General features: G+C 46.7%; 1 protein-coding gene across 7 annotated transcripts in view; it reads left to right on the forward strand.

The window, feature by feature from the left end:
• The window catches only part of Asap2 (ArfGAP with SH3 domain, ankyrin repeat and PH domain 2), a 158,804-nt gene that overhangs the window by 110,572 nt on the left and 35,846 nt on the right, over positions 1–12,386 (forward strand). For all 7 annotated transcript variants that reach the window (XR_001780443.2, XM_006515047.2, XM_006515048.2 and 4 more), the window contains 4 exons: positions 2,366–2,453; positions 7,300–7,348; positions 7,435–7,601; positions 8,884–9,017. Coding sequence is in view for 6 of the 7 variants with exons in the window: in XM_006515047.2 (XP_006515110.1) it covers positions 2,366–2,453; positions 7,300–7,348; positions 7,435–7,601; positions 8,884–9,017 (438 nt within the window). In the remaining variant the exon portion in view is untranslated. The remainder of the gene's footprint in view (positions 1–2,365; positions 2,454–7,299; positions 7,349–7,434; positions 7,602–8,883; positions 9,018–12,386) is intronic.

Genomic DNA, 12,386 nt, shown 5'->3' on the forward strand with positions numbered 1-12,386 from the left:
TAATAGAAAGTAGAATGGTACAATCAAGTCGGAGAATCACTAATAACCTGTGACCCTCATGCTGCGAGCTCTAAGGCTGGTAGGATCTTCCCAGGTGCTAGTTTCCTGCTAAACCCAGGCTGCCTTGGGAAGGAGACAGCACTGTTCTCTAGCTAAATTGAATAATGACTTTTTTTTTCCCAAAATGGCAGCAAGGAGGGGATTTGATGGATAGAATGTTCTCTCGTAAGTTTCCCTCACACCTTTGTTGGTAGCTAATAACCCGAATGAGCAGAAAGTAAGCAGTCTTTAAAGTGGAACCTGTAAGAGCTAGCGGTGTTTAAGATGCTCGTTGAGTGCCTCTGGGTCCTTCTTGGCTGCAGCCTTTAACATATAGCTATGTTCATGGCTTCAAATCCCTAGTCTAGATGAAACTCTGGATCCTTCTCTGTGCTGGGCTTTCATTTCCTTCAAGGGATGGTTGAAGTGTCTTTGAAGATAATTCAACGTAAAGAGTGACCACAGGGAGGGAAGGTGACAGACAGAAGTGGGGAGAGAGGAAATGTATAACTCAAATTGTGGCTCTTAAATGTATCCTGGCATCAGCCATGGTTAGCTGCATGAGACCTACCAATAAGCAAGCCAGCTACCATCCTTGAATGGATGGGTAGTTCACATACTGAGTTGCTATGACAGAGTTGTTGGCAGAGGGAGACTCAATCTTTTTTGAAAATGTAGCCACTGGTCAGCTTCCCATGCTGCAATGGATGACCCCACGCCCATACATATGTGGGTAGCACTAACTGGACAACCAAAAGACATGCAGTTTGGAGGAGGGAAGGTAAGGTGGTCTGAGGGGTAGATAGGATTATATTTCATTGTGTACATATATGAAATTCTCTAAAACTTTAAAAATGTAAGTGCAGGTGAATGCCCACCTTCTCTGGAAACCATGTCAAAGCCAGGGAGGTGATAGTAAATGTTCAGTGTGTGGAACCCTGCATGTTTGTTGGAGCCCTGCTCCCCAACTCCCTGACTCCCTGGCTGCTCAGCCCAGGTCATGTGATTTCATTTGTTCATGTTATCTGTGGACACACCTTTAATCCCAGCACTTGGGAGACTGAGTCAAGCCTGGTCTGAGTTTAAGGCCAGCCTGGTCTACAGAGAGAGTTCCAAGACAGCTAGTACTACCAGGACTACATAGAGAAACCCTGTCTTAAACAAACAAAAACATCAAAATGACCATAAACCACAAGGGTGCTAGATAAACCTGATCATGTAGTTTTTATTTTCAGATTTCAGATCTTCTTCATCCTTTGTCATATTCAGATTTCACAAGTTGCAGGGATCTGAACAATTTTAATGGAGACTACTACACCCCCACCCCCAGCTCTGTAAAGTAAATGGCAAGAATTCCCAGGTCTGCGAGGGCAAGAGCCTCTGTCAGGCCTGCCCTGCTATAGGTACAGACATGTCTCTGGATTAATCCCAAATCTAGGTCATGTGTCTTGAAGCGTCTAGTGACCGAGGAGAGCGAAGAGTGAGAATAGTTTAAGACTTAGTGTTTATTATTATTTTTTGTATATGGGTGTTTTGACTGCATGTATGTATGTCCCAAGTGTGTGCCTGGTACCCGTAGAGGCCAGAAAAAGGCATCAGATTTTCTGGAGCTGGAGTTCCAAGTTGAGCCACCCAAGTGAGTGATGGGAACTAATCTGAGTTCCTCTGTAAGAGCAACAATTGCTCTTTGTTAATGAGCCATCTCTCCGGTCCCCCATTCTCTGTTCCCCTCTCCCTTTTTAATTGAAACCAATAAAATGTGTTGTGATCTTTTGTATGTGGAATATGTTTCCTGAAAACAAGTGACAGTGGAGGTTGGCATTTAGGGTTGTGGATTGTTGCCTGTGCTCATTTTAGATAGTCAAAACAAACAAAGGACAGACAACCCACAGACCACACCCTTTTATGTGCATACACAGAACACACACACCCTTGTGTGCACGTGTGCCCAATGACTTTTCTTGGAAGTTTCCACTTAGGAGGACACTTTGAAAAGCTCATGGAATGAAGCTGTGTGCTTGCTCAAGCCACCCCAAGGTGTCAGAACCCTGTGTCTCAATCTCTTAGCTCTGGAGCAACCACCAACCTCTACACGGGCCTGGCCCTCGCCCTGTCAGATGGGTTGTAATAGACTGCTGGGTGTGCCCTGGGAGAAAGCTGTTGTGGAGCTGAGATCCAAGGACCCCACCCCACCGCCAGCATTCCTCTGTGTGTCCCATCCCTGGAAACCTTATGTAAACTAGTAAGAGGTTTGCTCTTGAGGACTGTCTCCCACTGCCCACAGGACCTGCATCTTTTTTTTTTTTTTTCATTTGTTTTTAAACAGGCCAACCGGCCACCTGCCAAGCTCAACCTGCTAACCTGCCAGGTGAAGACCAATCCTGAGGAGAAGAAGTGTTTCGACCTCATATCACGTAAGTTCTTTCCCAGACTGAGCAATGGTCATTTTACGCATACCTGGAGCTTCAGCCTTTTGAAGGCCGTAAGGTGGTCTTAAGGTGGTTGGGTATTATGGCATAAGCTTGTAAAACCAACACTCAGGAGGCTGAGACAGGAGGATTATGAGTGTGAGGCCAGTGATCTGCCTCTTATCTTTCTAGTGCTGATTGGTGGCTTGCTGGTCCTTGGTTAGACTTGGCCTTTGAAGCCAACCCTGTCCCACCTGCTCTGTAAATTGAGAGCCACCCTCTCCACTTGAGCCTCAGCTACTCTGGATGAATCTCAGCCCTAAAATCCTTTCACCTGCCTTCTTCACATGACAGTTTTGCTGTGTGGAGTTTCTATAATTTGTTTGTGTGGTGTTTTAAATGCTATATCTGGAGGCCAGTGAGGTGGCTCAGTGGGTTAAAGTCCCTTGGCTGCCAAGCCTGACAACCTGTGTTTTATTCCTGGATCTCATGTGGTAGAAGGAGCAAATCTATTTCTGCAGGTCACACACATACACACACACACACACACACACATACACACATACACACACACATACACACATACACATACACATACACACATATACACACATACACACACACATACACACATACACACACACATACACACACATATACACACATACACACACACACATACACACATATACACACATACACACACACATACACACACACACATACACACACATATACACACATACACACACACACACACATATACACATACACACACACACACCATGGTGCACATAAGTCCTCTCCCTACACAAAACATAAGTAAATGTAATAAGGTTTTTTTTTTAAAGCTCAAAACAAAAATGATTAGGTTTTTAATACAGCCCTTTAACTTGAGTTTTTTTAAAGTTGTTTATTTTTCCCACTACAGAATTTGCATTTTTGCTCCTGTGTATTTCTCAGCTTTGTGGTGTACACAAAAGAACTGCCATAACCAGCAATTACAGAAATCGTTTACTCAGAACCTTCCAGAAACAAGGAAGGGGCTCATGACATCTTAAGGAAAATATGATAAATACCTTTTGTCCCCGGTCATTGTGCGTGGCATGATTATAGTTCAGGAAAGGGTGGGCCAGTCTTCCCTCTGAAGTGGTGTCCCCAGCAATCCAGCACAGCAGTGGAGTTTACACAAAGCACTAGCCTGAGGGGCCTAGGCTGTTGGCGTGTCCATCAACCCTAGCATGCCATCCCACGGTCTGATTAATTCTTCAGACCACATGACTGAGACCTCAGAGCCAGTGCGATGTGATTTAACACTCAAAGCAAATCGAGAAGTCTGGTCAAGCCGTCTCCACCACCTGTGTGGCTTGTACCCCTCAGCAGGCTTCAGTCTGCAGACCCACTACACTGAGCCACAGGCCAAGCTGAGCTAGGTGACAGGGGAGCCATCTTTATGCTGAGCTAGGGAGATTGCTCAGTGGGTTAGAGCACTTGCTGTAAGCATGTGCCTCTAACTCCAACTCTGTGAGGGAGGGAGAGACAGGATCACTGGGTTGGGGTGGGGGGAGAGGGAGGGAGAGAGAGAGAGAGAGAGAGAGAGATTGATTGATTGATTGTGTTGCTTCCTGTCTCCTCAGTCTGGTAGGTTCCATGTGTAGCAAACCTTACTCTCAGAATTCCATCTACAATGTAAAATGCTAAGCCTTGACTGTATTTTACATGTGACCACTACCGGGTCACCTCCTCTAGACTGTAACCTAAGCTTGAGTTAGAGGAGAAAACGTGATGGTGTCATTAGATGTCTGCTAGTGGCTGGAAAAGCAGGTTTTCAACCCTTCTTTAAAAAAAAAAAAAAAAAAAAAGATAGCCTGTTAAAAAGATGTTACCCTATGCGTGAGTTCCCTTGGGTACCACGACAGGACTTGGTAGCCATCTGAGCTTGGCCGAGCTTTGGGTACCACAGTGAGGTAGGTGCAGCACCTCCTCAGCTGTCACCACGGTGCAGAAGCACTTGCTCCAGAACCTTTCTCCTGCGTGTTTTCAGCTCATCAGGGAGGAGTGAGCACACATAGGAAGGGCACACAGGCCTGCTAGGTGTGAATCGTTGCATCCTGAGGATGTGGGTGAAGTGACTAGTGTGTGAGTCTGGTTATGCCCGAGGGCAGTGATGCAGACAGACTTCACCGTGATCACACTGTTGACTTTGTGGCAGCTTGAGATGTTCCGTGAATCTTGGCCACAACCACCGTTCGCTGTTGTGGCTATGCAGATGCAGAACACTAGTTATGTTGAAAACCTGTCTCACCCACTACTCCTGCTTGGTCTTCAAGGGGCAAAATTAATTCCAGTCCTACCCAGTTTTCAACTCAGCAGATGTTCAAAGTATCTAATACCTCTGGGAACATCTGGTGGGAATGCTTTCTGCAGAGCTGCCGGGGCTTAAGCTCATGTAGAGACCTGAAATGCACGGGCTAAAGCTCTGATGCTAGTGCTGTCCTGAGAAGGTGGGAAGGGTCGGGGGTGGGGACTGGCTCATTTAGCACCCTATTCCCTCTGCCTCCTGACTAGTGGAGCAAATGCCATCAAATGTCCTTGATTTTAACATAGTTGTTGGGAAATCAAAGATGAACCCAATGCCAGGCCAAGAGACAGCAGGCCTGTGAGAATGTAGCTGCTCCCCAGGAGTCATCCTTCTCCTCACTGATCATTCTGTATTGAATCTGCTGAGAGGATGACAGGCTGGCTGGCTGCCTTGAGCTCCTGCCTGCAAGGCCCGCCCCCACTGTTATCTCCCGCTCCCAAACAGGGGCTTCCCATTCTGATCTAGAGGGAACGTGTTCCTCTAGGGGGATCTGTCTGCAGTAAAGCCAGCCCTTTGGGACCTGTCCAGTCTTGTGCCCTCAGGCACACTCTTGAGCCATTGTCTTTGAGCCACACAGGCACCCTAGGAAGGACTGTGGTTAGAATTATGAGATAACTTGGCCAGTCTCCCAGACAGGATAGAGCTCAGAGGGCCTTGGTGGCATGCCTTTCTACAGCCCCAAACGCTTCTCTTGTGGCAGAAGCTCATGGAAACTGCCCTGGTCTAGGTGGCTTTCCAGAGAGCCTGCAGAGAGGGCGTTATTATTGGGACACTTTGTACAGAATGACCTCCCATTTCTCCAGTGCCCAGTGGGATTACTGGCAGAATTAGTCAGCAGATGACAAAGCCACACCCAACCTGGCTGTAAAGTAGCTCAGTGTGGGCCCAGGACACTGACATGCCCTCCAGTCACAGCTTCCTGAGAACTCTGAGGTCCACTTGGCAAGCTCCCAGCTAGAACTGTGGACCTGCCCCTCTGGCCGTCTTCCTAGGAGGCTGGGTGGGGCTGTGAGGTGCCTGGGAGAAGAAGGTGGCCATGCCTCTTTGCTCACTTCAGTCTGCTGCAATCCAGTATTTGTCTAACTTGAAGTAGTTCTCTTTGCCTGTTCCTCTCTTTGGTGACAGATAGATTGTAAACAAGTGATGTCTGACTCCCCCTGGTGTTAAGATTTTAAAGAAACAAAACCTCTGCTCTGAGCCTCACTTGTGTCTGCACTTGACCCCTCTTGATACTTGGCCCCAATTAGACGGCCCATCAAGAGTCTTTCTAAGACAAGGAGTGAAAACTACTACTGCAGAGCTGTCTACTCATTATATTTTCAAAAGCATTTATTTGTGTGTGTGTGTGTGTGTGTGTGTGTGTGTGTGTGTGTGTGTGTATTTGCACATGTTCATGTGTTCGTGTATGTGTGTACATGTGCGTGTGTTTATGCATGTGTACCCGTGTGCATGCATGCGTGTGTGAGTGTGTGTGTGTGTGTATATGTCAGTACAATTTAGCCAGTATGTATTACTAGAGAAATCCGCATTGAGGAAGGACGCAGGCTTGGTGCTGTGAAATGGTACTCAGAATGTATCCATTTCCCACTCCTGTCCTTGTCCTGGTGCTCTGATCCCTCCAGGCCCCATGTCGCATTTAGATTATAGTTAGTCATGGCTCCTAGGGGTCCAGTTTCTACAGTCATCCCTTGCCCATGTTGACCTTTGTACGTTTTGAAGACTGCTGTCCAGTTTTGTTATGAGATGTCTGCCAAGCTAGGTTTCTCCTGTGGTACCTCAGGACTTAGCTGAGGTTGTTCATTTTGGCAAGAATAGCACAGAAATTAAGCTGCCCCTCATCCACCCCTCCTGGGAACACGGCCCCTGAAAGCACTTGTAAGACACTGCAAGTACCTGATGCACAGCGCGACACTTCCTCTTATACCGTTATTCATCTAGCTGTGCTTGTGACATAGGACTCTCAGGGTGTGGCTTTAGAATTTCTGATATAGTATTAGTTCTTTTCTAAGGAAGCCAGAAAATGTCTAAGATGTGTTTTCCAGAAAAGGCTCTTGTTCGTCAGGGGGCATTAGCCAAGCCTTTAGTCTTATCACTCAGGAAGCAGAGGCAGGCAAATCTCTTGTGAGTTCAAAGCTAGCCTGGTCTGCATAAAGAGACAGTACCTCAAAAAGTGAGATAGGGAAGGCTCTTATCAAAGGACTTGAACAGTTCCTTTTTGGGGATGTCTCTTTAAAGAGATTATAGAAATTCTCTGGAAATGGCATCTTTTAGACTAGAAAGGGGCAGGTTGTTAGATTTGTATTATAAAGTCACAATGACTGAAGTCAGCACACACATGCAAGCAGGCAGGCAGGCACACACACATGCATGGCACGCACATGTCCCAAGGGCTGCTTGGCTTTATACATTAATCTGGCAGAGAGCACACATTATTTATTCTTGAGGTAAATACACCCAGCTGCTCAGTGATAAGTCTCCCTTGCTGTGCAGATGACAGGACGTACCACTTCCAAGCGGAAGACGAACAAGAATGTCAGATGTAAGTGCTGTGGGTGGGGCTGGAAGCAGGGGTGGGAGTGGGTGTGTTCGCCCAGCTGACGCCCAGCACTGCTGCTGTTTGCCCAGATGGATGTCTGTACTGCAGAACAGCAAGGAAGAAGCTCTGAACAACGCCTTTAAGGGTGATGACAACACTGGAGAAAATAACATCGTCCAAGAGCTGACCAAGGAGATCATCTCGGAGGTGCAGAGGATGACGGGCAATGACGTGTGCTGCGACTGTGGGGCACCAGGTGACCCGGGACAGCCCCAACCCCAGCTCTAGGGCATTTGGATTCCAGGGATGCCTGAAATCCACCCATTGATATTTTTTTTTTCCATTCTCATTTCAAACATGAAATTGGTACAAAGCAGTCTGGGCTCATCCCATTACACAAATGCTTAATGAACTGTGTGCAGAGAGCAGTGGGGCGCATGGGTAGGAGATCCCTGCCTGCTGGGCCTGGGGCAGGACCCTGGGAAGACAGCCTGGTGGAGATGAAAAGATTACAGCTCAGCGTCTGCCGGGCAATGAAAACTGAAGGGCACATTGGGGATGAACTGAAGGTCACTAGTCTCACAGGCTCGGAGGGGCTGTGAGGGTGAGTGTGTGTGTGTGTGTGTAGGGGGTGCTTTTGCCTAGGATTCCCATCAGCCTCTCTGTCCTACTTAGAGGACCATTTAAAGTAACTCTCAGGCACACTCTGTGACCCATGGATGCTGGGCAGGACCCATGGACTCTGGTCCTGTGCAAGAACAGCAGGTGCTCCTGTCACTGAGCCATCTCCCCAGCCCCTCTCCCCAACTCCCACTTTTTAACAACTAGACAGTTTTTAAAGAACTCGATGATGACCTCATGGGCAAGATCATGATGTTTCTCTGCAGAGGATTTCAGGGGGCAGGAAGCACTCGGGAGACATTGTGCTCCAATACATCTTAATTTCAATGCTTTGTAAGTTCAGCATTCGCTGTCAATTATTGGCTGGGTCCACACTGTACACTAAGCACTTGGAAGGATACTTAAATGAGGACATGAACGTGCCATGTGGGGAAAGTCTAGCTTGAACTCCGGGAAACGAAGGGTGGCCATGTGCTCGCTACTTGCTAGCAGCACACCCTGAGCGTTCAGTGAGGTGAAAGTATGTAGAAGTTCTCTGACTTCAGATGTTCACAGCACAGTTGACTACTGCCACAACCCAGACCCTGAGCATAGCACAGCACAGGCATGGAGTGTGTATTCCGTTCCTGTTGGTATCCTGAGATCTTATCCGTCCCCTCAGTGCTCTGCTTTGGAGAGTCCTGCCCCTCCTCTTCCACTCTGCAGTATGGCCAGGTGACTTTTAGTTACTTGCTTTTGGAAGGATAGGACTTGGAAGGAGAAGGACATTGCTTGTGGGTTTAGTGTGATTTTAGATGACCAGGGGCAGCAGCTGTGTCTACGGTAAAATGCTCATATTCAAAGCCTGACAGGGAGAAACTTCTGCCTCCTGACTGTTCTCTGATGGCAAGCTCATGATGTCCCTTTTCCTTTGACAGATCCGACGTGGCTCTCTACCAACCTGGGCATCCTGACTTGCATCGAGTGCTCTGGGATCCACCGGGAGCTGGGGGTTCATTACTCCAGGATGCAGTCCCTGACATTAGATGTATTGGGAACGTCTGAGCTTCTGGTAATTAGATTTAGAGACTCATTGATAATTACCAACTTCCCGACATCAGCAATGAAGGGTGTGTCTTGTTATATGATGTTCCTAAATGCAGAAAGTGCAAGTGACCAAGGCTGTGTAGGAGTCTTCTGAAACAGCCGAAGTGATAGCTAGGCCCCCCTTCACCCCTTCATTAACCAGGCATGGGACCTAAAGCCCAAGGGCAATAATGGTTTACTGACCCCAAGTCAACAACCGGTTTCTGACAAAACTGTATCCATTTCTTGCTTCAAGCCTCCATTGTCTTACTGATCTTTCTTGTCCCTCTCAGGAGAAACACTGGCTTCTGTTTTTGCTCTCACTTTTCTGAAATACTTTTTCACTCTTGGGTCACTGGTAATATGAATGCTTTTTGAAAGGGGGATGGGGAACTGGAAGCATGTTTTGAGAAAGACCTTTCGGTACCTGACGCTGCAGGCTGACTGAGTCACGAGGCCAGTTATGTATGTGCTTCCATGGGCTTTGGAGGACACTTCCGAGTCCATGGTTTCCGTCTGGAAAGTCTTTCCTGAGAGAGAGGACTGGATGTTGGGTAGCAAGTAGTAAGTGGATATTGATTGTCATTGATTTTAATGTCAAGAGCAATAATCGTGATAGAACATCAGTTCTCACAGTCAGTGTTCCGCCCACGGGGCAGTAAATGTTCTTGCCATCTCTGCGTCCAGTGTGTCTGTAGTCCTGATGCCTCTGGCTGTCTTGCGGAAGCTTCCCTATCTTTCCAAGTAGTTCCTTGTTCCATCTTGGAGGACAGGAGTGGGGAATAGCTAGGGTGGATCCTGACACCTCAGACAGCAACATCCCTGGTTACTTTCGGCTTATAAATGAAGCAGACTTAGCAAGCCCTCACAATTTGTTCTTGGTTATGTGTATGGTTCCTGCTGCTGAAACACTAGCTTATGTTTTTGAGGTATGCGGCATCTCTGGGGAAGTTGATTATGGCTTAGTTTTTAAATGGTCGCATTAAATTCTCAAGGAAACAGAACCTCAGCAAACATTGATGGACTGCAGCAATTCCAACCTTCCCTGCTCTGCTTACAGTGGAGTATCATGTCAAATGATGTATTGTGAGATGATGGCTTATTTTGGAAGCACTTTATAGGTGTTGGCTCATCTGATCTCTATATCTCAACATCCATGGTGTATTATCCCCACCTATCAATAGGAATCTTTGCTTACAATACCTTGATGTACCTAGGTTCTGCACCCGTTCAGGTAACACACTAAAAATGAGGCTCCCTTTAATCTGTCTTAGCTCATACTCACTTTTGAGACTCCCCGGACACAAACTGGCGTGTGTGGTGGCTTGTCTGGCCATGTGGGGAGTATGTGAGCATCACATCAGCCCCTCTCCAGAGCCCAACACATATTCAACAGCCAACTCTGAGGAGCAGAGAGTCCCTCATGAAAGCTTGCCTATTCCCCTGGTATAAACGCTTCTATTGTGGCCAGCTTCAAGCTACTCTTATGAATTACTGATTGTGGAGCTGTTTAATAACAGTGTTCTAGCATACACTCTTCATGTAAATCTGATGCATGTAGGCAACTCCAATCTCTGGTGATAGTGAAATGTAGTAAGATTTAGAAATGATGACATTTGTCCTCATTTGTTTATTTGGAACAGGGTCTCACTCTGTAGCCCAGGCTAAACTCAAATTCCTTCCTTCTGCCTCAGATCCCTGTGTGCTTAGAATTCAGGTGTGTGCTAACCAACATGCCCAGCAAGATAATGAGCCTTGAGTATTTAATATCATAGTTGTTGACATGACTTACTGTGCATTTACATAGTATAATTTTTAACAGAAGCAGTGTCTAACAGCTGTCTCTCAGAATTCCTAGACATCTAGTAATTAGCTTTCAAGAGCTAGTTAGAGCCCTGCTCCAACAAAGACTACTCAAAAAGTGGGCCTGGAGAGATGCCTCAGAAGAGGGCATCAGAAACCCCCCATGCTGGAGTTACAGGCAGCTTAGCTGTGAGATACCGGATGTGGACGCTGGGGATAAGTCTTAGGTCTTCTGTAAGAGCGGTCGGTGGATGCTCTTAACTGCTGAGCCATCTCTGCCCCTTACTTTTATTTTTCTTAAAGAAATCTCCATAAATTCAGATCAACAGTATATATGGTTCTTTTTCTCATTCACCTCGAAGGTTTTGATAAGGCTTATTGGTGAGAAGTGATGGTTTTTGCTCACATGTTGCTGCAGCTGGCGCTGCTGCACATTCATCTTGTACCCATTTGCTGTTTCGTGTCTTTGGTCCTCTGCCCTCAAGTCAGGACTGTGTTCATTCTGTCAAGTTATGCAAGCTCGTTATAATAGTCTGGATTCTGTCCTTGAGTAGGTCACTCTCAGGTGTTTGTCTCATCCCATGGGCTGCCCCTTCACTCTCTTATTTATCAGAGTAATTCCAGTTTCTCAGTTTTGCTGTTGTTGGCGAGCCGAGACTTTTAAAATGACCTGAAAGAGACAGCTAGCTCATGGGCAGGACCTGAGCACACTTCTGTTTTCTCTTTGGCGTCATGTCTTTGAATGGGAGATCAGTGGTTGCTTGTTCCTGTCCTCCAACATGACTGTGATGTTTTCCTCTCCAAAGGAGCCCTTTGCTTGGTTCTGTGGATTACTTCCTGGTTTGCAGAGTTTCCTGATACTGTGCACTGGCTGTTTCTCCATTGTAAAGTATTGTTGTTTCTTTTTCTTTTTTCTTCTTTTTTATTTATTTTTTTTTCTTGGTTTTTCGAGACAGGGTTTCTCTGTGTAGTCCTTGCCTGTCCTGGAACTCACTTTGTAGACCAGGCTGGCCTGGAACTCAGAAATCCGCCTGCCTCTGCCTCCCAAGCGCTGGGATAAAAGGCATGCGCCACCACACCCGGCTGTGTTGTTGCTTCAAAGCATACTTTCCTTGTTGATGGTCAGACCTGGGCATCTCTGTAGGTGGCTGGTTAGTAATCCTCTCCACTTCCTGCTTTTGAAATCACTTCTGGTTCAGTGAAATGGAACACGAGCGGGTGGAGGGTTTGTTAGGTTCTTTTGGGGAAGTTTGCCACCCGACCACTTTGGCATTCCATACTCTAGTAGGCTTGGAGCAATGGATGGTGATCCCTTTGGAGTTGTCAAATGACAGTTGTTGCCTAAAACCATCTTTATTTCAGATATTTACGTTAGGTTTATAACAGTAGCAACATTACAGCCATGAAGTAGCAATGAAAATAATTTTATGGTTGGGGGTCACTACAACAGGAGGAACTGAATTAAAGGGTCATAACATTAGAAAGGCTGAGAACCACTGGGTAAGAGCTTCAATGAACCTGGTTCCAGAAACCTATGACAAGCCTGGGTTTT

The sequence above is a fragment of the Mus musculus genome, chromosome 12 (assembly GCF_000001635.26).
Source record: "Mus musculus strain C57BL/6J chromosome 12, GRCm38.p6 C57BL/6J".
NCBI classification, from domain to species: Eukaryota; Metazoa; Chordata; class Mammalia; order Rodentia; family Muridae; genus Mus; species Mus musculus.